The sequence below is a fragment of the Acipenser ruthenus genome, chromosome 5 (genome assembly GCF_902713425.1).
Source record: "Acipenser ruthenus chromosome 5, fAciRut3.2 maternal haplotype, whole genome shotgun sequence".
NCBI classification, from domain to species: Eukaryota; Metazoa; Chordata; class Actinopteri; order Acipenseriformes; family Acipenseridae; genus Acipenser; species Acipenser ruthenus.
The window spans coordinates 77,000,247-77,026,323 of record NC_081193.1 but is presented as its reverse complement, the minus strand read 5'-3'; the positions used below and the strand labels follow the sequence as shown (position 1 = coordinate 77,026,323).

The 26,077-nt window shown below is 37.2% G+C and overlaps 1 protein-coding gene across 1 annotated transcript in view; it reads left to right on the top strand.

Annotated features, from left to right (window-relative positions):
* Positions 1 to 26,077, top strand: part of LOC117403388 (ALK tyrosine kinase receptor-like) — a 145,459-nt gene that overhangs the window by 20,095 nt on the left and 99,287 nt on the right. Inside the window, exons 2-3 of the mRNA XM_034005501.3 lie at positions 18,431 to 18,538; positions 25,228 to 25,377. Coding sequence (XP_033861392.3) covers positions 18,431 to 18,538; positions 25,228 to 25,377 — 258 coding nt within the window. The remainder of the gene's footprint in view (positions 1 to 18,430; positions 18,539 to 25,227; positions 25,378 to 26,077) is intronic.

The window sequence follows — 26,077 nt, the reverse complement described above, 5'->3', positions numbered from 1 at the left end:
TAGCAACAGCAGCCTCCTGATATTAGTATCTACTGGCTGCATAGAGGGCAATGGCTGGACTTACATAGGATCGGGAAGGCTGTGAGGGATGACAGTGGCATTCCAGTTGTCAGTTCTATAGCCATCCTAGAGCACTCTCCCACCTCATCTCCTCAGCCGTGTCAAATCGCATCTTAAAACAACTCAGGAGAACACTGTGTTCCAAGGAGGAGGTTGCATTTTATCACAGAGAAAGCAGGTTACATTTTATTATGCAAACAGCTCATCAGGCTTTAAATGGGTAATTCTTTCTGGACTCCAGAAGGTCATTTGATGAAACACACTGCAATTTGTCACCATATGATTTTCTGTAGCTACCTCTAACCAAGTCCAATGGATCACCGTCAGCCCTGCAGAAAACTAAAGCTGGCTGCATAGTGGCAGGCGTTTAATAAGAAGGTTCCCCCTGAGAGTCCATCTTTTGGAGCAAGCATAGCTTTTGAAAAGACACCCAACTGATGGAGAGCCTTAGTGGTCCAGTTAACCCAATATGGAGTGTATTTTAATTATCTAAACAGTGACATATCCAAATATCACAACCTTTTATCTGTACTTTAAAATATCAATCCCACAAGTGTTTTTCTAGTGGGTTGGTTATTGCTCCCATCACTAATAAATATGGTGGAAAAAGTCTCAGATATATCAGGCCATACAACTAGTTTGCTTACCTATGCTTCATCATGCTTTTGCTATGCTTTATTACACTTTGATATGCTTCTACTATGGCACACATTTATAAGGGGGTGTAATTCTGAATATAATGAGATCCATGGCTGATGTTTACATACAGTTCAACTTTGGCTCAGTTGTCTAGGTGATCATACCTTTACCAAAGCTTTTGATTGTGTTGCTCGTTTTCAACTGCTAACCAGCCCTTATTAGCCTTTGCAACATTATTACTGTTCCTCTTTCTTTTGTTCTTTGCTTTGCACATTTTTAACGTGCCACTACGACAACATTATAAAACAATAAACTTTCTTCCTGGTATATAATAACATCCTATCACATGGCCTGATTGCAGCTAAACCATAGCTATGGCACAGGAAGGGATTTGGTACCAGGAAACTGCAGAAACTTTCACTTCTATAGAATTGACTTTAATTGAAAGTATCTCCACAGGAGAAAAAAGTGAGCAAATAATGACATTGCTAATGTTAATAAGAGGTGAGAAAATGAATATTAACCTCTTGTGTGCTACGGACATACCTGGTACGTCCAAAAAATCGCTTCCCCAGTGCTAAGGATGTACGTGGTACGTCCAAAAAATCGCTTCCCCAGTGCTAAGGATGTACGTGGTACGTCCAAGAAATCGCTTCCCCAGTGCTACAGATGTACGTGGTACGTCCAAGAAATCGCTTCCCCAGTGCTACAGATGTACGTGGTACGTCCAAAAAAACGCTTCCCCAGTGCTACGGATGTACGTGCTATGTCCAATTGAAATACATGGTTAAAAAAAAAACCCAAAAAACGGATTGCTGTTTTTTCGGGGTTGCTCATTGAGGAGTTATTACGTAACATATTCAGTCGTTGGCTTTAATTTCACTATATTTCACCGACAAAATATATTTGATGTGACGCATTTGTTAAATGTAATTTACAGCCCATTTGAACGCAAGCGGTGGCTATCTTTGGCTTGTACTGTGAAACATCCCGAATGAATTTAAAGCACTCTGTGTGTAACTTTTGTTTTCTTTTCAATGTGGATTGATAATAAAAAAAGTTTACCTTTGATTAGTAGCTGTTTTATAGACCTGTGTTTCATGAAATTAGCAGTAACATCTGCCTAATACTGTATTTGACTACATCTTGTTTTGTTTATATGACGGTAGAGGAAGATGCTTCCTGCTCCTGGTCTCATCACATGACACTGTTGTAATGTATAAAGTGTGTGGGAGGTCCTGCAGTTTGAATATTTTTTTTTTTCGTCACATGATGTAAACTCAGCAATCACAGGCTAAAAAAAGAAAAAAACATTATGAACCACGTGTTTTTGCTATATAGTCACTGTGCATGAAACCTTGTATGTCAGATTTGTTGTGTCTGGTTAGTTGGTGTTGGAGAGAAAGTAGTGAGTTTAATCATCTATTTTACATTTGCATCTATTTTGACATATTTTTCTAAGAATATTATTTTTGTGATCCCTCTATTTATCTATTACTTTTTTATGTGATCTTCATTTTTCTACTGTTACCCCAATTTATTTATTTATTTTAACTTTTATTCATCATCAGATTTTGTTTCCAGGTCATTTGATTTGTTTTCCTTTCTTTTCTTTGTTTTAGTTTTTTGAAATAACGATTTTGATTAAAATTTATTGAATTTATTTTTTTTAGGTATACAGTATATTTTTTTCACCTCTTCTCTCTTTAATTTGACAAACAATTTGTTTTTAGGGAAGGGTGGTTTTTCATTTTCTACTAAAATCTGATTTTTTTTTTCTCATCCCTGTTTTATAAAATCATTTTGATTGTATACAATATATAGTTATTGGTTTTAATTTATTTTTCTTTTGCTCCATAAATTATTATAAAAAGATATTGTACTGTCAACTGTGAGAAGCACTGGCTTTAAAAATGTCTTAAAAAAAAGAATAATTATCTCCTCTCCTCTCACAACATAATAGGATATAAATGAACAAAAAAAATCTCCTAGCTAGGACAAAAAAAGTCCTACGTAGGACTTTTTTTCTCCTAGCTAAGAGATTTTTTTGTTCAATTTTTTTTTTTCATTGGCACTAGGACGCTTCCGTATTTTTCTCCTTTCCCCACAATTTGAATTGATTTTAAGTTTTCATTTGCTTCATTTAAAAATATATACATTATATAATTATATTGAAATTGGGATAAATTGGCCTTGAAATTTATTTGTGTTTTTATTATTTTATTGTTAATTTTGAAGTTTTTGAAATGGCAAGAAAGTGGCTCAGTGCAGAGGCTGCTGCTGACCTGCAAATGGGTCCCCATTAATCTAATTGAAATGGAAAAGTTCTGGGGTTTATCCCTTCTGATGGGACTGGTGAATAAACCTAGAATTGATTTATATTGGTCCACTGATCCTGTTCACGCTTGCCCAATTGTCCGTGCCACCATGAGCCGGGACAAGTTCCAATGAATTTTAATAAATTAATAAATAACCTAATACATTTTTACACTATAATGACAATTCTAATGCGCTGCCAAGGGACCGTCCTGAATTTGACAAGACTGAGTGTGTGCTGGACTACAATAGACACATGGGAGGTGTAGATAAGTCAGACCAAATGCTGGAACCGTACAATGCTGCAAGGAAGACCATGGCATGGTATAAAAAAAACTCACCATGTACATGGTCCAGATTTCATTGTACAACAGCCATATTGTGTACTGTACAGCTCCAAAAAACAAGCATACTTTTCTAGCTTTTCAGACTTCTGTCATATTAACCAGCCAAGATATGCCAGAAACAGTAAGAATAGAGATAGTGTGAACATAATTTTATACAGAAGAAAATACTGTTTGCTTTTGCTCCTTTTGTGGAGAAAGAAATAGTCTGGGTACACCACACACAAAAAAAATGACTTTTAACAGTGAATGTTTATATGTGATCTAGTTTAACATGTAAATTATTCAAAAACAATACATCTACACATTTCTTTGTAAATACTGAGAACATTTGTTTAATATACTTTTCCTATTGATTTTCAGTTTTAATGAAATCTTCAATTAGTGTGTGAGTGTGATTATTATTATTAAAACAAAGAAGTGTCATTTTACAGAAATACGAAACCAGTGTGTGGTGCGCCCCGTCACTTTGACTAAAATTAAGGTGAAATAAAGAGAGATAGACATACCATAATGTCCAATTGTTCTGTCATTTCTTACCATATGGCATCTTTCTTTTTATTGTCTTTATAACCACTGACACTGGCATCATAAAGAACATTATATTTTTTGACTTTAATAATTAAATTCTCATTGATGTCCATTTCTCTCTTATTTCTGTGGTAATTTCTGCATGAACGAGACAGTCACAGTCTGACAGCCTCTCCTTCGACTCGACTAATGACGTGTTGTGTACAGAAATGTAGAAGGCTCGCGCAGACCAACCGTCAGAAACAAGGCAATTCTATCCCTGGAGTAAGGGGGGAGTTTGCGTAGCAGCTGCAGGAATATAGAATGGTAATGTACACCTCTTCATGGTGACCTCTACCCCCCCTTGCCAGAGGTGGCGGTTGAGATGTTGTAACAGGAACCACAGCAAATAAGAAAAGCATGTACCTGTTAACAGGCTCATCATGCAGTGTTTTTTGGAGTGCCCCAAAAAAGCTGCTAACATTAGATGAATTGTGCAATGGTTATATAAATGCAATTAATCCTTTGGTTTCATATATAACCCCATGTACACTCATCTTCACCCCCCACCGAATATGAGTGTAAAGCAGAGTGTGTGGGCCGAGGTGTTAATAAACAGGCTTTACTGTACTGCAGCATGGTAAACTGATAAAGACCACATTAAGGCCTTGGAATTGGATTTTTAAATCTGCACATAAGCTCAAACAATCATTTTGCACAGTATTTTTTGCAGCTTTCCCATACTTTTCCAATGGTTGAACTATGCATTTACCTTATATTTTGTCATAGTTTACCATACCTATCTGGGCTTTACAATCCTGGCTTATTATTTGCCATGCTTTCACTGTGCTTTATTACACGTTGCTATGCTTTTAATATGGTAAACTTTTAAAAGGGTATGGGCAACCTTACAAAAGAAATGTAGGGCTATAAAAATAAATGTCAGAAATGACTTGGAAATGTATTTTAATGTACGATTAGGGTGAAGATTAAATGTATTTCCTTATTTCTACAGGGTCACATTTCAGTCTGCTATGTTCTGAAACCCCTCTTCTACTCATTTAAATTCCATGTCTGGCATTTCAGTAGTAATTTGTGCTTGGAAATTCAAGGTTCATAAGGCTTTAATTAATAGTACAGTATTTACACCTCTTCTACTCAGGACATTTTCAGTTATTTTCTGATATCTGCTTCATACCAACCCTACTTCAGTTGCTCCTAGCCCACACAAACCCCAGTGACTCGAATCTGTCCGCAGAATTTAAAGCAGCTCAGCGTTTTCATCCTCAGTTATCTTCCAGCTTTTTGAGCAGCACAGTAATTCACAGGTATGACTTCCGATGAATCATTGTGTGGGTGCAGGTTCTGATGCATTGCCATCATTCTTTTCAGAAATTGTTGGGAAATCAATTCAGACACTATTGTAGCTGCTTTGATGATGACACACATAGGTGGCAGAGCATTATATTTATCGTGGCACTGAATAGGTTAAAGGAGTCTTTAAAATATTTCAGTAACATTATCACTGGTCCTCATGTGTGGATCTGAAGAGCTTTACAAATACAATGCTCTTTTGTGATTTATGGCTTAAGGCTTTGTTACACGAGTCAACGTACTAGCAACTTTTATCTCTTGTGACCATATCAAGCAAGTATTGCCCCGTGTATTACCCCTGACAACATACTGACAATTATGTAGCAGCAGCTTGGCACTGCGATCTGTCAGAGTAGACAGCAATTCTATTCCAGGCAATTCTATTCCAGGCAATTCTATTCCAGTCAGCGCACTGTCTCTGTGTGCTCCAGTGAAACAACGGTTAAAAATGGACACTACAAAAGCCGCCATTACCTGGACTCACAATAAAGAAATACTGCTCATAGTCATAGTTTTATGGAGGTTAGTAGTCAATCAAATATTTTCTAATTTGGTAGTGAACTATATCGATAACCATCAATGCTGGGAGAGTTGCTTTTAAAAGCTTAATAGTACTAATCTTTGGTCCAACCACCGCATATATATATATATATATATATATATATATATATATATATATATATATATATATATATATATATATATATATATATATTGTGATGGAGTATACATTCACAAAAAAGATGGATGCATTTGGACCCTGGGGTTGAGGAATCTATACTCCATCTTGGTGAAGGAACTGGTGGAACCAGCGGCCATGGCTTAATTGACTGGGTAATGAAGGGCACCTATGAGAGGTAGATAAAGCAAGCACATGGAAGAACCTTGGGGGAGGGGAGAACAAAGAGAAGAGACCAAACGCTGAGGTAACAAAGCAGTTTCAAACTGAATTGATCGTTTGTTTCAGGGTAAGCAGAATTAGCTTGACCCTCTTTAGAGCACTTTTTCATGCTACACAGGTTTTGGATAGCCCATACATGCTTTCCTATCTATAGTTAATTGAAATATTGACCGTATTTGATACCTGTACAAAGTTATAAGCTAATATAACTTACCGAAAATGGTATCTTGGATTTATGGGCGTGTATCGAAGAGGTAGGAAGTAAAGTCAAAAGAATATCATGGCGCATTCAAATTTTGTGTGTTTGTATAGGTAGCTCATCCTGAGTGGTAACTCAGATTGTCAGAACACCGGCCCTGAATGTCAGTCTACAAACAAAAATGGAAAAACTGCAAATCATTTTTATTATAGACTGCTGAGGATCTTTCAGCCAATCAGTTTTGCTTTTTGTATACCAGGATACAAAGAAACCTAATTCGGGACATCAGACATATCGTATTGTATCGTTATGGATGATGCCATCTGCTTAAAAACATTATACTCGGGGCACCTATGATATTCTCCTCATAACCTTTTCCCTCCGTTAAATGGAAATGTCAATTGACTAAATAAAGGTTGATAATGAATCGATAACAAAATGTTCTGTTTTTATAACGTGTGTATTAATAATTAAGCAGTATATAACAGTTATAGGACTGCAGGGGTCTGTTCAGAGTGCTGATATTATCTTATACACAGACATTCACCTTCAAATAACCCGATATTTATCTCTCTATATAGGTATCTAAATTCATTGTTAAAGAATATGCTCATTAAGGAGAAGAAAATAATAACATCAGTAGTAATTGCCCAGTGTTGGCTGCAGTAGGTACTGGAGGGAGCTGTTTAATCTTCAGTGTGGAACATTTAGCTTGCAGCATCCCCAAAGGCTAATTACCAAGGGAGAGTGGCTTAAACAGCTTGTCGAGTATCATGAATAATTGAAAGAAGAAGCCAGGGAGATGGCAGAAGGAAGCAGGCAGACACTGACCCTTACTGTAGGGTAAAATGAGCGAGAATAACAAATAAAGATCTTGAGATGAAGGCAGCATCTCATAGCGAGCCACAGAATAGAGACTAAATACGTGTAGTTCAGGTATTTGAGGTTACTTTGCATATAGTCTAACTGGTAAAGAGAAACATGAGTAGGATAATGATGAATCCCAATCCGGTAAAGCCATAAAAAGATGTTGCTAGATCACTCTTAGATTTATAGGGAGTTTATTATTCTTATTATTCTTATTATTCTTATTATTATTATTACATGTATTTGCACCACTTTAGGGTTGATGTGCTCCTTTTGCAAGTATAGAAGTATTTGTACCATTTCTTTTGCCAGAAAAATGTAAATATAATAATATTGTAAACTTTTTAAACTCTTTGGGTTGGCAGCATACCAAAGTTAGTCCACTTGATGCATCTAACTAGTGGATTAAGCAGGTTTAGTCCACTTGGTTAGACTAAAGTTAGTGCTCTTGTTAATCCCGGTTGCAGCGTACCAGATGATAATATCACCACAGGTGGATCATCTGCTAAATCAGACTAAACAAGATCCTGATTGCAGCATCGTACCAAATCGGATGTGAGATGATCCTGTTCAAGTGGACTAATTTAGTATTATGAAGTATAAGACTAACTTAGTACGCTTGCTCATCCTACATTTATACAGCACATTTTAACACAAAGACAGCGCCATTATTCTCGGAAATGACCTCTAAAACGAGTGAAGTGAAAACTGAAGCCTTTTGAACCTCAGTCTGAACCCTTTGAAGCATTTGGTTCAGTAAGGTTCGCTCGCCAAGTCACAGAACTATCTGTAATAAAATTGACAATTATACTATGTAATGAAATAATGTACCTTAATATATTGTTGATACACTATATTAAGCAGTTCATTTTCTTAGGTAGACAGTGAATGTATCCGGTAGTTTAAATAAACTACTATAACAACTGGCACCCTTTTCCTTTTTGTCTAATTTATTATGGTTGAGGAACAAAGTGTTCTGAAGAGATTGGTTTTGTTTTTTCATTAGAATATTGTACAAACTTTAATAAAGTACTGCACAATAAGATCCTGTGTATTTAAATAATAATAAAGCATGCACGTTTGATGTATTCAGTTTAACCTGAAATGTCAGTGTAATGTGTATTAAATATAAACGAGAAATGTAGAACTTAACATTCACTGTCAAGCAGCAATAGGTTACCGGCAAGTGAAAATGCATGTATCCGTGTGCAGAATGTGCACAAAAAGACAATTATATTATGAATATAGGTGTACTTTCACTAAACATGTTTTCCCTAATCATAATAAAAATGATTTCATCATTAATATATTTATTATTTGCTTTTTCAAAACCTTTTCATATTTCTGACTTTGTTGCCGGTTCAATAGCTTCAATGTATTTTTTTAATTTTTTTTAATTTTATTTTTATCAAATGCTAGTAATGACAATGTACACCTAAATGTTCGAGTTTGTCTTTACACTTTAAATTGTGAATTTCCATCCACATTTGTAATGGCTTATTATGGGTTAGTCCTCATTATCGGTCTAACTTGTTCCACTTGTTCAGGTCAGCTAAACCAATTTTCAGGATTAGCTGTTTGGTACGCTGCAATCAGGACTAACTTAGTACAGAGCAGCAGGATTTGCTAGACCACATTTTAGCCCACTTGATGAGGACAAAGTCACTGGTACACTGCAATCGACCCTTTTGCAATTATGCATTTTTTTGCCAGAGTTGCATTAAATATGATAAATGATCCAATGTGACGTGAATAAAAACAGAGTGGGAGAGTAGGATTAATTACAGATTTGTTTCTGATGACAAACACAATCAGAAGTGCAAAGGGAATTACAAATGCATGCAAATCAGCCAAGAAAAACAGGCAGACAGTCTGTCGGCTTCACATACGGAGGTATTGACTAACACAGCTAATACAAGTGTCTGCTGTGACTCTAATGAGTTTTAAAATGCCATTGAAGTGTGGAGGCACTAATCTGTCTCGAGTCAGGCATCACTGACAGAGCAGCAGGATGAGAGGCTGATGGGCAGAACCACTGAGCCCTGACAGCCTTGACAGACCTGGCAGCTATTCATCTGCCCAGTGCTGCCCTTCAGGAAGGTGAAAGAAGCTGAGGTGCAATACTGTGCATGAGGGTGATGACCTGACAAATACTGAATGGAGCCCCCGTGCTCCATGATAAGTTACCAGTCAGCACTATTTGTCAATCTGTCTGTGGGGATTTATGGATACTGGAATCATCCATAACGTATATCACTTTAAAAAGTAATGAACGGATGGGAATGCAGCCAAGCGCCTCTCAGCTCTGTTTGCTCTGGATTGAATAAAAGCAGGTCAAAAGTAAATAAATACTCTTTTAAACTGGGATCCAACATGTACACGAAGCAGGCCTAAAACTTCTAAAATGATTTGGGTGGTACTGTACTTGATATGAAAGTTCTTAATTTACCTCTTGATATAGGCAATTTCTCTAGTTCTATAATTCCACTGGTTTCAAATTGGGGAAAAAAAGTCAAAAATACCCATAGAGAGCAAACCCTGGGGGGCATGTTAAAACACAAGGACCATAGAAGTATTTTAACAGTTGGTTATATATCAATACTGTAAATACTTTTGTTTTTATTCATAGTGAGTTTGAGTGAGATCCTATGTGAAGTGACATCTAGATACAGATATCAAAAATTAAACACGACCTTAAGAAATGAGAGGAAGCCATTCAGCTCATCTAAGCTTGGCTAAGCTTGGCCGGTTCCCAGCAGTTGAATGATCTCAAACCTTTGTCAAGTTGGGTCTTTAAGGATCCAAGTGATTCAGCTTTGATAACATAACTAGGTAAGCCATTCTCTATCACCACGTAATTTGCAATGATGTCTAAGCCAACCAGGTCCCGAGTTTCATTATCCCACTATGTCCTTGAAGCTATAGAATCCTGAAACAAACTCTAAAATCTTTGAGTTAGAACGCCAGATCAAACTAGTGATATCTGGCGCAACTAAAGACTGTAGTGGCAATCCTTCTGACTAAGGTTTTAGAACATAAGAAAGTTTAAAACGAGAGAATGCCATTCGGCCCATCTTGCTCGTTTGGTTGTTAGTAGCTTATTGATCCCAGAATCTCATCAAGCAGTTTCTTGAAGGATCCCAGGGTGTCAGCTTCAACAACATTACTGGGAAGTTGGTTCCAGACCCTCACAATTCTCTGTGTAAAAAAGTGCCTCCTATTTTCTGTTCTGAATGCCCCTTTATCTAATTTCCATTTGTGACCCCTGGTCCTTGTTTCTTTTTTCAGGTCGAAAAAGTCCCTTGGGGGACAGCTATGTAAAGAAAGGTTGCAGGTATTCAAAAACACAGCAATGCTTTCACATAGAAGATGTGTGAAACTTTAAAAAACTAAAATACTGTGCATGAATTCAGTTATATAAATGCATGTATCCCTCTTGAGCAGCTAGCATTGCCACAGTTCCCCTGCTTGCAGTTTTCCCTGCTTGACTCTACTTCCATCTCCAATGCAGCTAATTCAGCACCAAAACCTATTGTGAAAGAAAGTTACGGAATCTAGACGGAGTACATGAATACGTTTTAAATCAGTTCTGCTGGCATTCAGATGGAGATTTGAGTAATACACACTTATCCTACTTCCTGGAATGGAACCAAAAGGTTTCATGGCAGGTGCTTTTTAATGGCACTGAGGGAGAAATGCTAAATCACACAGGAAATTACTTCAGGGTCCCACAGCGGCTGTCAGCAATTAGGTAGCTGTATGATTATTTGTGCAATACATTTCTGTATTACTTTCATCTGGAATGTTTCATTCCTTCCATTTGCAGCCATAGACTGGGTTAAAGCACCATTTTGCTGCTGGCTGCACTAATTGAACGTTGTAGCTTAGTCAGAAGGCAAATCCTCCAGGAATATCCAAGCTTCCAGACATATATAAACTTGAAGCCCCACCCCCAGCAACTGAAATAATGTTTTTTTGTATTTTCTAATATTTTCTATTTTCAACAGAAGCTCCAGGAACATTTACTACTGGATGAACTGACAACCTGCACATTACTTACTTAGACCACCTGTACTATATATACAGTACAACTATGCATTTTCCATCAGTTTTTACTGCCAGTGTATATAATCCCAGTCCATTTATTAGGTAATTTTGGCAGTCACATCCACAGGGGGAGAGCACATTAGAACTACTACAGCCAAACATAAATATATAACAGAGTACACCTCAAAAGTCACAGTGTTGGTCCTCTATAGCTAATAGGTTGATTAAACTGATACAAAACATGTATCAGAATGACTCTGTTTTGTTGTCAAGTGGGTCGCAGTAATCTTTGGGTAATCTATGCTGAAAAACCAGGTTGCTGGGCCAGCAAGGACACTATAGAGCAAAGTGCAAAGCACACATAACACAATGAAAGGAAATAAAAGAACGCAAGAAAATCTGAACTGTAGTAGAAAGACCATACCGACTGTACTTGTCTTTGTTCTTCATAAAACTAGAACAAAGCAACTCAAAACACTGTGATACATGCTTTAAATTCTAAGGGTTGACCTGAATGAATAGGAATTTAGAAGTTGTTTGAGCTTCCAAAATGAGTAGACCACTGGATGTTATCCTGCAAATCTAAAAGTGGGAAGCTTGAGAGTTTACACAAAATGAAAGTGACTTCCAAATTCACCATTATTGTGCAAACTGCAAAATAAGCATTACATATAAGACTCACCAGAAATGTGTTTTGAATGAATGCCAACTCAAGGGTCCTTTCACATACTCAGTTAGATAGAACACATTCTTTGAGCACTCTCTGCTTAAATCAATTGACAACTTAATGTCACGGCAAAGATAACTAAAATCATAATGAGAGTGCTAAGGCAGGTGGTGCAGAAATGCTCAGGTACTGATACAGGCTTCTATAAGTAGTTAGGAGTGTGTCGAGTTTAAATGGGAGGCCTGAACTGAAGGGGAAAGAAAAACATATACAAATGTGGTCAAGCTAAATTGGAGAATTGATTGCCAAGTTAGCTTGACCACAAGTAAAATGGAGGAGCAAGGAAGACAGTTTCTCTATTCAGCTCAGAATTCAAGAGCAGAAGGTGCATGCGTCCTACAGCCTTTTCACAGGAATAGCCTAGTTTGGGTGAATATTGAGTGCTGTTTAGCTTTATGTTTAAAAGCGAAAGTGAGGCAACTTTTGTGGATTTGATTGGTCTTTTAAAATAAAAGAACGCTCCCAGTGCTAAACTGCATATGCTATTCCCGCCACTAGCCAGCCTTGACCACAACGCTATCCTTCTACAGTCCTCAGTTTCAAAGGGATTGTACTTCAGAATTGTCATTAACAGCATAAGAAAAGCTGCATTTAATATCCCTGGAGGACAGAGGATCGCATTTAGGGAAAAGGCTTAGAAATGTAATTTACTCTTAAGTTGTATTGGCTTCAAAAGGGTTATTGTTGATGCTTCGCTGGTACAGTTTTCACTACAGAGAAGATGCATTTCACAATAAGGCAGGAAGCTGCAGTTTAAGAGTTAGTGTGCACATTTATTAACAAAAACAAACACAAAAAAAGAATAAATTGGTATGAAGTCCAGTATAAAAGGTTCAAACACACGAATAAATCACTTGTAGGCTGGGCATTAGCTTTCACTACAGATACAAAACAATACCAGAATTACAGCACACCCCCCAAACTCCTCTCCCAAACAAAGGATTTTGCTTCCTTTTTATACATGTGGCCACTCCCCAATTAGCACCAATTATCTAATTGGGGAATGGCCACACTATTTACAGCAGGAGGGCTTCTGCCCGGCAACACAAGGATTTAAATCCATGCGTTTATCTCTTACTAAGACCTACCTTCTCGTGTACATACATATCAACAACAAAATAGTACAATAGTAATAGCCATGTACTGCCACTTTAAATGAGCATTATAAAAAGTTCTTAGTCCAGCACTAAAGTTAATCATCCAGTGAAAGTGTTGTATTGACATGTTCCTCTCCACTTGAATGTCACAAAAAAAGTGTCCTTAAATAAGCAAGGGATTAGCTGTCAACAGGAGACAGAGTCAAGGTTTAGTGATAATGCAGAGCAAGGCAAGCAGAAATGTATTCAGCCATCGATATCTTCTTAATCACAGCTGTGGATGTACTTAGATAACATTGCTACTATAAATTAGGGGTGCTGAGAGGAGCAACAAGCTAACAGGGAAGGCTGGGCACAAAACAAACAACGATGCACACCACAAGGAAGTATGGTGCAAAAGGGCCAGGCCTGTCTGCAGATGTGGTCATAGAGTTGTTAAAGAGCTTGAACCTCATCTCACTAAATTGCAATGGCAGTGCACCATACCATGTTACAAGGGCAATGCAAAATGCAAGCAAGTTCCTGTGCACTGGGAGTTTAAGAGAGCATGTTTCTACTCAGCATGATATTGTGTGTTAAATGAATACTCAAGGGCCAACTTTTCAGGGTTCTGGGATAGAGGCTCATTGTTATACAGTAGCAGTCTGAGGAAGGGGTGGAAACAATATAGTGCATCATGGGGTTATTTTTTTATTTGTATAAAATACCTGTTAAAGTTACAAAACTAGAAATAGGGGTTAAATTCTCATTTTAAAAAGTAATTTAAGCTTTGGAGCAAAGAATATCAACAACTGCTGGATTGTAATGGCATTGTAAAGAAAAAACTGAAGATTGTGGACACAAGTGTGACACATTGATGTTATCTTAATTGGATACCACCAACTATTGCTTGAACTGATGTAATTCAATGCTTTGCATCGACTGTCAATATCTTAAGCAAATAGACGACACTATAGACTAGTTACATGGAATAAACAGTCACTGTGGTTCAGGGTGGAAAGCTCACAAGGAACGTGTTGAAATGAGTAGACCAGTTGCATTCACTGCATCCCATCATCCATCATCAATCTGATAAGAAGGAACATTCCTCTAAGGACATTTCCATATAAATCCCATTTTATGATACAGCTTAGACATACTGTCATGCACCAATGCCAATGTGCATTAAATGAGACTGTAGAATGATAGAACAGCAAGGTTTCTTTTTAAAGGATGGTTATATTACTCTGAAATTGCACATCATGAAAAATGCTTTTTACTTAACATTTAATTGCATCCTGATTTAGAACTGTGGATATTTAAAACCTTCCATTTTTTTTTTTTTTTTTGTAGTGCCCATAATGCTTTATTTTGCCCGGCCTAAATGAGTGTTTCACTAAAATGTGCTAGGTATGCAATAGGAGTGCTAGTGTGTATCTGTTATTTAACTGCCACTACAATTCTGTGCTGATATTCCATTTGTATTCTGAATGTTTATTAAGACTTACGTTGGTAGTTTTCTGTTCCAACAAATATTGGAGACATGAAATGATAGCTAGGTGAAACAGGCTTGTAATTTATTGGAGGTCTGCCCCTAGCAGCTAGCATCTCAAAGGGAAACAATATACTGTCTACCATATTTTAGAAATGGCTACCAGGGCTCTGGGCAACAGTCATTTCTGCCCCCTGTACAACTAATTCAACTAAGTCTTTTCAGAAATAAAACGTCATTAGAGAAAACAGCAACAAAAAACGAAATAGCAAACAGAATTGTAACTGTAATTAAGATAGTAAACAGGCCGGAAACTAAGTATTGATGGCTGTGCAATTGCAGTTAATTTGCTTGTTGGCAAGCTATGATTGACTGGTTAAATTACTGTGCTTATTTAAAGTGTTCCAAAACACCCTGCAAAGTTTATAATAAGCGCATTACCTTACCTTTGCTGTGTCCCGTGTTGCCTTATATTTTTTAAAATATTGCTGACTCTAAATTTTTAATCATACAGCATGACTCTAAAATCAACTGGGCAATACATTTCCTAACATTTACTCGGGAGCATTTGCCAGGATAAAAAAAGAAAAAAATCTAATAAGGATTGCAGTGTATCCTGATCACGCTTGCAACAATACTGAATTTCTTTTCCCACAATCTGTGAACGTTCCTGAGTAAAAGTTGAAAAAAAGTAATTCCCTAGTTTATTTGCAGTACCTATGGTGTGTGAATAATATATATATATATATATATATATATATATATATATATATATATATATATATATATATATATATATATATAACTGTCAGGAATATGTTGAATCAAACTGCTGTGATATGTGCAACATGGGATAGAGTGAAGGTAAAGTAATGTGTTCTTGCAAACACTGCAGAGGGTTCTTTAATGCTTTACATATCCCAGTAAGGAGAGTTTGCAAATCTGTCGCCACAGCTACTATTGCTAATATCTCATAAACGATGCTGGCAACTTCATACTGTCTGTATTTTCCTTTTGAAAATCTAACGACACTCTTCATTTTGACCTGTGACCTATGATGTCCGCCATGTTGAGGTCATATAATATTTGGGTTTACGGGTGATAAAGACCGAATGTTGGCTTCATACTCAGCAGACAGCTGTTTTCTGGAATTTTCTAGATCAAATTCAATCACGGGTGTCATACAAGATAAGTGTCACAGCTGTACCTTTGGATTTCTTATTTAAGTATGATTATCAGTATTGTCCAGTTACTATTAACCCATTTACAGCTGCACTGCTTTGACATAGGGGTTTTAGAATTGGTACACAGCTTTATTCTATTATTCTCTCAATCGTTCCATTAGATGGTGACCATTAACATTAACCGTTTCAGTGCCACATTCTGGTGGGAGTTCTGCAGTTTAGACCTGAGCTCTGATTCAACTCTTTGAGGATTGCTCTGCACTGCTATTCCGTATCTGAAAGTGTTTACCGTGGTATAAACTAAACCTGTACATTGTGTGATAAGAGTTCCTCTATTTAGTACATTCCATCTCTTTAAAGCTGTCACCACACTCTTAAGTACTCTATGCCCCATTCAAAGCCACAGAGCCATCCAGCTAAAGAAAAAAAAAAAAACCTCCACAATCCCTTACTGTTTTAGATCTTTGCAATCATGGCGAGTAGTTCTACGTTCTGTTGCTTCAATATCATGACTCATGAATGAAGTCTATTGCAGTATTTGGAAGATGGCAGGTACTTTAATCAATTAACAGGAATGTTTTAATTTAATTAATTACCCCCCCCCTCCCTCCAACATACACACGTACACAAAATACATTTAAAAAATAAATGAAACAAAGCGATGGTCCTGGCAGGGAACTCTCTTTAACCTTGGTTCAAATCACGTAAATATCAAGCATAAAATAAGTTAGGTGATTCCAATACCAGTCTAAAATTGTCAGTCGAATAGCTAGTTCCTTATTTGTCCCTTAGAAAGCAATATATCCAATGATCGGCAAGGAAAGGATTTATAGTTGTCCTCAATCCGCTACGTCTCCGCTGTGCACCAGAGTTCGCCTCCGTCCCAGCGTTCAACTGCTTTTTGGCTTCGCCTAACTTGGGAGGGCAGCTATCCTGCCCATGGCTCCCAACGGCCATTCTTTCCACTTATCTCCAAGCTAATTCATGAGCAGTGGTACCTCAATAGGCGAGGCCAAAGGCCAAAGAATGTAGCATAAAGCATAAGTTTTCTGACTGAAATTAAAATATACACTTACAAGCAAGAATACATGTTGTGCTAAATAACACACAAAAAACACCCCTAATATGATTTTCCTGGGTTAGTTATTATTGCTTTAGGAAACCATTCATCTTGCTTTCGCTGGTCTTTCTCATAATAGAATATCAAAGGCTAGCATTAGATCTAAGGCAGCTCAATTTCAATACAAAAGGCAGTTTATGTGCAGTATAAAGGGCAAGTTTACCTTTACATTGAACTACTATGGGATATTCTTGTGCTGGTGTACAGATATTTTTTTTCTGCTACCTGTCACATTTTGCCACTTTGCTATTACAGTATGTGCAACCTTGTTTTCAAACATGTATCTAATATCCTTGTGTTAGTTGCAACAGAATTATTTTCAATAGTGTTGCATAAAATTGGATTTTGAAGGTGAATACGCTGACAGTTGTTATATTGTCTGAGGAATCACCCACTTATTCTGTGCCGTTACATCCTGGCTTTGAAATAAAAAAATATGTACAACTGAATATCCGAGCGCTTGCGTCTTTGTAGAAACGGGTTTGTGAAAGATATATTGTGTGTTTAGGCTGCAGACCAGTGCATTTAGGAATATACAACAAAGACTTGAGTTTGATTTAAAACAATAGTACAAGTAATATAGTATCGTACAAAAAGCAATTTACAAAAAGTAATTTAACTGACTTACTGAATACACATGATTCAGAGTCAAGTAGATAAACATTTCAACAAAGTCAATTCAATGAATTTAAACAGTGACAGATCTAATTACAGCCATCTTTTAAATCACTATAGAGGTCCTTGCCTTTGTATTATTTGTACAGACAAAAATACTCTACAGAGACACAAATCCTTTTAAAGGCCTTCTGGGAGAAATTAATGTGAAGTATGACACTCTGGGATCATGAACAGTTGTGGCAGGGCGGAAGCCCTGCACATGGGAAGTATGTAATTTATAGTATATTTTGGGGTTAATTGTTGTAAATAGATTGATTTAATTAATTGTTTAACTCCTGTGGCGCTCTGCCGGTGGGCGATCACCTGTCTGTGTGGAGCAGCAGCTGAAAGCAATCAGCTGTTCCATTAGGCAGGTGTGCATGTCTCAGCGGTGCGTCAGTATAAAAACATAGAGATCACTGTGATCGGGGCTGCTGCAAGGCCTGCCGTTTTCACAGCACCTTTGATTTATAGTTTGTTGTATTGTGTTTTATTTTTAGTGTCTTTTACAGTCCCGTCCTCTGTGCGCTACCATCGCTGGTAGGGTCACATGACATTATTGTTTGTTTTTTTGTTTTATGTGCTAATAAATACTGAGCGCCGTGCTGGCATGTTTCACTGAAATTCTGTGTCTCCATGCCTCCATTCTGGCTCTCACCTGCCTGTCTGCCTGCTTCAGTGCGGGAACAACATGTAGGAATGCCACAACAGTAAATCACTCCCAATGCAATCCCAGAATCCCAGTCCACTCTGATAAGCCCATTTCACAATGGCATGCCCTACCAGAAGTGTAGTGTTAATAAAACACACCTCCTCAATGAAGAACTCATTGGGTGGGCTCAGAGAGATTCTGAGAATATATTACAAGGCAAACATGTGAATTCTTACCCCAAACCTTCTTGTGTTTACTTGTTTAGGGGGCAACCAGACAGTGGAAGATGCGTTGCCTACTCTTCCCAACTACTGGAACTTCACCTGGACGCTTCAGGATGATTCGCAACTTCCTGCAGAGAGAGTGCAAACTGGTAAGGAGATTTAACCAAGTATCCTTTCCCTGCTAATATCCATCCAATCTCATAAACCATTTGGATGATCAAGCCATGTATGTACACTAAGGCAGGCAACTAGGACTGAAGAGTAAAACCTGAACTCAACTGAAAGCACCAGAATATTTGCAAACATCAAAATAAAGTTCATGGGGTACAGAAAAGCCTTTGTTGCTGCAGTCAAAATTTTGAATAGATTTGTTTTTTGGCCCACAAGCTGGGATGTATTCAAACCCTGGATCTTTATTCTTGTCCCTAATCACTCCCCTTGACAAATGCCTTGCAGTATTAACTAAGAAGTTTTTTTTTTGTTTATGTTTTTGTTTTTTGTTGCTCTCCTGTTTATATTGTATATAACCTTGGAATGTCAAAGCTGTTAAGTAATTAAGTATATTAATTATTTTCATGACACATGGATCTCTCTGATAGACTGCAGTCATACAATTTATTAGCTTAAAATTATGTCGGGGGGAGTGACTGAGGGGTGTTAGATTCTATTACATTTTTTAAACTTTTAAACTTTAACATTAAACATGTTTAAATAGTTGACCTTTAACATATTGTGAATATTGCTAAGCACTCAGATATCCCATAACAAGAAGCTCTCCAATATAGTTTAAAATGAATGACAACAATTTTAATGGGCATAAGACTACGTGTATACCATGTGTACTGTATATAGTATAAACAATGAACAAATACTGAATGATAAATAATGTGTAAACATTTATACTGTACTAACATCTATAGTTCCCATACATATTTCTGATAACCGGGGGATTGTGGTTCTAGAGTACGTGGTGCTGTGCAGGGAAGTACTCGGGTGATTGCTGGCTCTGTAGCGACAGCTCCAGGGTGCTCACTCCTCCTCTGCAACACAAAACACACATGTAACATACGTCAGCGCAAGGTGGCATACTGACGTAGCTGCTTCCCCTTTGTACCCACAAACTCCTATCTGCAATCAACCCGTCGCCATGGTTTCTCCAATAGAGGCCCGCCCTGCAGCTGATTGCAATAGTCTTTCCGGGTACGTGCAACTACGCGCTCCCCCTAATATGGTCACCTCCCGGTTTCCACCTACCGTCAAGGCGGTCCATCTAGGAGGCAGCATACCACCATCCTTACACAGCGCCCTTTCTGGTTGGGAGGGAGATTTACAACATTGATCCTTTCTCTCTTTATCACAGCCACCTGTTTCTATTTTAGGTTAAAGTAAGTTTCCATGGTCTATGCCTTTTTCACAGGAAATGTGGTATACTTGCACTTTCTGGGTCATTACCCTCAGCAGTGTCTTCTGGGTCATAGCATATTACTGGCTGAAAGCATGCCAGTCAATTGGGGGAAAGAGTTGATTGGTTATTGACAGAAAAGACGCTATTGAAGGTGTGGGAACAATTTCAGAAATGCAGGTGCAATGACCAGGCAAGTGCAACGCTATCTGAAAACATTGCTACCATACAGATGTTTCTTTAAGCATGTGCAGTATCAGATATCATGTTTTAAAATAAAGATACATGTTTACAATAACATGGGTTTCTTTCAAAACTGGACATTTGAGACATTTATAGTGAATGAAAGTGCACAGCAGGTAAGATTTATGGAATTATTTTGTCAGCTGCAATCACAAGGTGCAGGGAAATTACAGCTCTGAGATGCTGAGGTGGGTGTTTATGGAATCTGAAGAAGTGTTCTAGAATGTTTATATGTATTATTTATACATCACAGTCACTCTCCACTATAGGCAATAGCCACACATTGATTGTTACACTGTTCTAGCACTTGAGGTATTAACTGTATCATGTACATTTTATCCTTACAATAAGCAATAGTAAAGCATGATGCACATACAGATTCATTTATTTTTCATGACAGATTTCAGCTATGTTGGATTTCACTGCAGGGTGTTCATGGTTAAACTTTTTTTATTTTTTGCATCCTAGGTGTGCTGAATTTCAAAGGTGTGTCTTTTCAAATTTAGACAGGAGAGAATAAGAAGCAGTTTTGAATGTAGAGCAGGCACACAGCGATTTGAGAGTCCCAAGTCAATGCACTATAGTGGTTGAAGAGTCCGGAAATCATGAGAACAGGTGTGCAGGGACTACAATAGAAACAGTGACGCACAGGTATTTAATGTGTAAAAAAATAACATTTCATTTACAAAATAGAGAGGGATATTTCAGGAATTGTACCCTCCAGGAGGCACGCGGTAACCGCTTTGTTCTTAGTGATGAATTAAGAGAGGCCGGTTAGCTCTGGCAGGTTAAAACATACTTGAACTTGACTTCAGTGTTATAAAAGGAAAGCTCTATAGCTGTCTATTATTCTCTATTATAGAGTAGATATAGTCTGGGATCCAGACACTCTGAACTGATGGACCTGACATGTTCTGCTAAACTCGGCAGGCCAGTTTTTTTTCTTAGTTTAGACCCTTAGACCCTGAAGGATATGAATCATTGTAGTGCCCCCTTGTGTGAACGGCATGCCAGTTTATTTTATAATACACCATTAGGGATGCAGCCTTTCAACGACTAGGTTGAAAATGTGTTAGTCGCAGATTTTACAAAGTTGTATACTTGACCTATCCATCACTGCAGACAGATTGTCAGTACTGATGCTGAAAACCTTTTCTTCAGCCGCAGCTCCCAAATCAGCAAAGGTATAAGACCAGTGGTCTTCAAAGCTGTGTTGTGGGCAAATTTGTGCCCATAAGACCAGAGTGTTGTGCCTGCAACGGCAACTGACATGTATGAATTACTGCAATACTGACATACAGATGAAGGGGAGAAACCGCCACTGTATTCTACTGCTGTATGCTTTAATCTCTGCTTTTGTGCAATTAGTTAAATCTGTATTCCAGTGTAATTTTATTTAACATTTGTAATAAGAAGTTGGTTAAACATCGAGTTCCATTGTCCTCACTCCTTACCTTTCAACAGCAGCCTTGTAAAAGTTTGTCACAGCATTGTATGCATGGTATTTTTACAGTTTTACCATGCTTTTCCTCTGGTTATACCATAGTTTATCCTGGTGTTCCATTCTTATTAATATACTTTACCATACCTCTCTATTCTTTACAATGCTTACCCGTGCTTTACCATGCTTTCACTGTGCTTTATTACATGTTGCTGTGCTTTTACTATCAATCAATCAATCAATATTTATTTTATAGTGGACCACCATCACAAAGCGCTTTACAAGACAGTGAGGAACAATGCATAATACATTAAATACAGTGAAATACAGGGCATAGTACATTAAATACAAACAGTAAAAAAAATGCAAATACATTAAATACAGGCATAATACATTAAATACAAGGCTAGGATGTGAATTCTAAACATTGTGGATGTATATGTGTCATGCAGAATCATACAAATAAGATGGAGTGAAAAACCTGAAATAGCAATTTAGACAACAGCTAATAACAGCATGGATGTCAAGTCTGAAGGTTTTTCACAATTTTGAGAGTCTCACGGCCATGCAATGGATTCTCATGTTTGTGCATAAATTTGTTATTGTTTGCGAGGCTGAGAAATCCTTTTATACATGATACAGTGGTAAATCCAATACGACTGTCCAAGCAGATTATTTCATCTGGGGGGGGGGGGGTCACCATGAACAGGTGTACATTACCATTCTATATTCCTGTAGCTGCTATGCAAACTCCCCCCTTCCTCCAAAGATAGAATTGCCTTGTTGTCTCAAACTGACTGATTTGTCTGCACAAGCCTTCTATGTATCTGTATAAAACACGTCATTACTCTGACAGAGTTGAAGGAGAGGCTGTCAGACTGTCACTGTCTTGTTCACACAGAAATTACCACCGCAATAAAAGAGAAATGGACATCAATTAGAATTTAATTATTAAAGCCGAACAATGTAATGTTCTTTATGATGCTAGTGTCAGTGGTTATAAAGACAATAAAAAGAAAGATGCCATATGGAAAGAAATAACAGAACAATTGGAAATTGATGGCATGTCTTGCTCTCTTTATTTCACCTTAATTTCAGTCAAAGTGACAGGGAGCACCACACACTGGTTTCGTATTTCTGTAAAATGACGCTTCTTTGTTTTAATAATGTTGACCAATAATAATAATCTCATTCACATACTAACTGAAGATTTTATTAAAATCAATAAAAAATTGCTGGGGAGTTGGTTCCAGACCCTCACAATTCACTGTGCAGAAAAGTGCCTCCTATTTTCTGTTCTGAATGCCCCTTTATCTAATCTCCATTTGTGATCCCTGGTCCTTGTTTCTTTTTTCAGGTCGAAAAGGTCCCTTGGGTTGACATTGTCAGTGCCTTTTAGAATTTTGAATGCTTGAATCAGATCACCACGTAGTCTTCTTTGTTCAAGACTGAATAGATTCAATTCTTTTAGTCTGTCTGCATATGACATGCCTTTTAAACCCAGAATAATTCTGGTCGCTCTTCTTTGCACTCTTTCTAGACAGAAATATCCTTTTTGTAGCGAGGTGATCAGAACTGAATACAGTATTCTAGATGAGGTCTTACTAATGCATTGTAAAGTTTTAACATTACTTCCCTTGATTTAAAGTCAACACTTTTCACTATATATCTGAGCATCTTGTTGGCCTTTTTTATAGCTGCCCCCCATTGTCTAGATGAAGACATTTCTGAGTCAACATAAACTTCTAGGTCTTTTTCATAGATTCCTTCTTCAATTTCAGTATCTCCCATATGATATTTATAATGCACATTTTTGTTGCCTGCATGCAGTACCTTACACTGTTCTCTATTAAATGTCATTTTGTCTGCCCAGTTCTGAATGCTGTCTAGATCATTTTGAATGACCTTTGCTGCTGCAACGGTGTTTGCCACTCCTCCTATTTTTGTGTCGCCTGCAAATTTAACAAGTTTGCTTACTATACCAGAATCTAAGTCATTAATGTAGATTACGAATAGCAGAGGACCTAATACTGATCCCTGTGGTACGCCACTGGTTACCTCGCTCCATTTTGAGGTGTCTCCTCTAATCAGTACTTTCTGTTTTCTACATGTTAACCACTCCCTAATCCATGTGCATGCATTTCCTTGGATCCCTACTGCGTTCAGTTTGAGAATTAATGTAATGGATGTAATTTGTTCAGTCTTGCTGATCTCTATATGTGGCTTGGAAGCCTTGTGTCTCTTAATGGAATACTAAACCAGTTGTAATTGATATTATTCCCCTCTACAGCATGACAAGATAACTATGAATCTTGCATATCATTTTGTATCTGCTGACAGCAACCTTGTATAATTAAATTGCATATTTTGAAGTACTTGCACATGTTAATTTTAATATTACTTATTTTTCCTAAAAGAAGAAAAAAAAAAGTATGAAACAATGTAATACACTTCCATTCATCTAAATTAACTGTCTGGGTTGTTTATTTCTGGTTTGGTAAGTTTATTGCTGCTAGTGATGATTTAAAGTAAAGAGCTTTGAAAGTCCATCCCAGAGGATTTCAATGCCCATGTTCTGTATGAACACTGATTAAAAACATTTTATGCAAGCATGAAAGAAACTGTAAAAGTTGTTTCAGCCAAATTGCCTTCATCAGGAGATGTCTGTCAGAAGATCCAAGAGCTTTTTACATAAAACATTCCAGTCCAATTTTATCTTCAATAAATGAGAAATATGTGTGCATGATATGTGTGCATAATGTTTTTTAGCGACAATAAACTACCAACTAATTAAAGTTTAATACATAATTATGTGCTACTGTAATTATTGGACAATTATTGTTCCTTAAACATTTTACCTCATTTTGGTACAACTATTACCCGATTCTCACTGCCTAATGTGCAGTCGACATGTGTTGAAAACATAATTGTGAATGACAATTTGAGTTTTCGATACTTAATGTTTGGTACACAGCTGTATTCTTTGATTTTCTTGGTGACATGGTGTTGTCCAGTAAAAAAAGAACCCTTTCACTACTGTATTGTTTCAAGTACTGGACACATCTATTAGACACATGATTTAACATAGTGGCTTTATAGTAGCTAGACTGCTGTATTGTTTGATCATTATAATTAAGTTGCATCACTGGTAGTGTTCAGTAAACAAATACTATCCACATTGTTTTAACCTCTGCACATATCAATGGTTCAGATATTTTTCACATTTTGTTTCATGTTTAAAAACCATTCGATCTGCTATGCCCTTTTGATTATTCCCCCAGGGATGCTTTGTTTTTGTTCACAAAAACTCCCATGTCTATTTTTTTCTTATTTGTCTAAATGCTTTGGGCAGTTTAAAGTATTGCCATCAATATTTCATGTTTGCAGTGACAAAAGAGATCCTTTACTTGCAATTCTTTTTTTTTGATGGTAAATGGAAATAATTTGTCACCAACAAATTCCAATAGCACTCATTGCATGGTGGTAGTGCAGGCTCCATTATGGCCTTGAGGTCTGTGATATATGACTAGAGAATATAAAGCAGCAATTTCGGTATCTTCAAGGAGGAAGGAACTAGTTTGTACCACAGTAAACAAAATCTCTCAGGAGTAAAATAAACCAAGTACCTCATCAAATCACCTGTCAAAGGAGGGAACTGTGCAAGGTGACATCTCTTATAACAATAACATACATCCTCATTTAGCAGGCTGAATAATGTTGATGGTGTTTCGTGCCGTTCTCTCCTGTTGCAGAGATCAGTTGTGATTTTGAAGCCCCCTGTGATTTGGAATATGCCTCAACTGCAGATGAATCCAACTGGAGGGTGACGTCAGCCAAGGACCTCTCCAAGGAGGGAAATTCCAGAGCTCCCAAAGAGGATTTCTCAGAGAAATGGGTGGAAGGTAAGGAAACAACATTGAGCAGATCATGTGTATTGGTTTTTGGCAGCATTACTGTATGATTATCTGATGGTGTGGTTCTTCATTTGCTGTAATTGTTTGTTGGGACGAAGATGGGTTTTTCATGTTTGAGGTTTGAGTCTTTTTTTTTTTAATTAGCTGGAAAACAAAAGAATGATTTGCACCGCAGTAAACAAAATCTGTTATCAATAAAATAAAACAAGTACCCTATCAAATCCCTTATTAAAGACACGTGAAAGTAGAAAGTAGAAAGTGTGTTATTAAGTTCCAAGCTGTCTTTGTTTGAATATTTGTTCTAGCACTACCATAGACAGCTGTCATATCTGATTCTGACTCATTTTTTAAAGTCCCAACAGAGAATTCATCCCACACAACAATTACAGCACCACATGTAGGGCCATTCACAAATTGTTATTGGTACATTTTATTTCTGAAAGAAAAACAAACACCAATTACAAAATGTTGGAGGTGTTTATTTCTGATTTACTAAGTTGATTTGGTGTTATTTATTATTATTATTATTATTATATATTTCTTAGCAGACGCCCTTACCCAGGGCGACTTACAATTGTTACAAGATATCACATTATTTTTTTACATACAATTACCCATTTCTACAGTTGGGTTTTTACTGGAGCAATCTAGGTAAAGTACCTTGCTCAAGGGTACAGCAGCAGTGTCC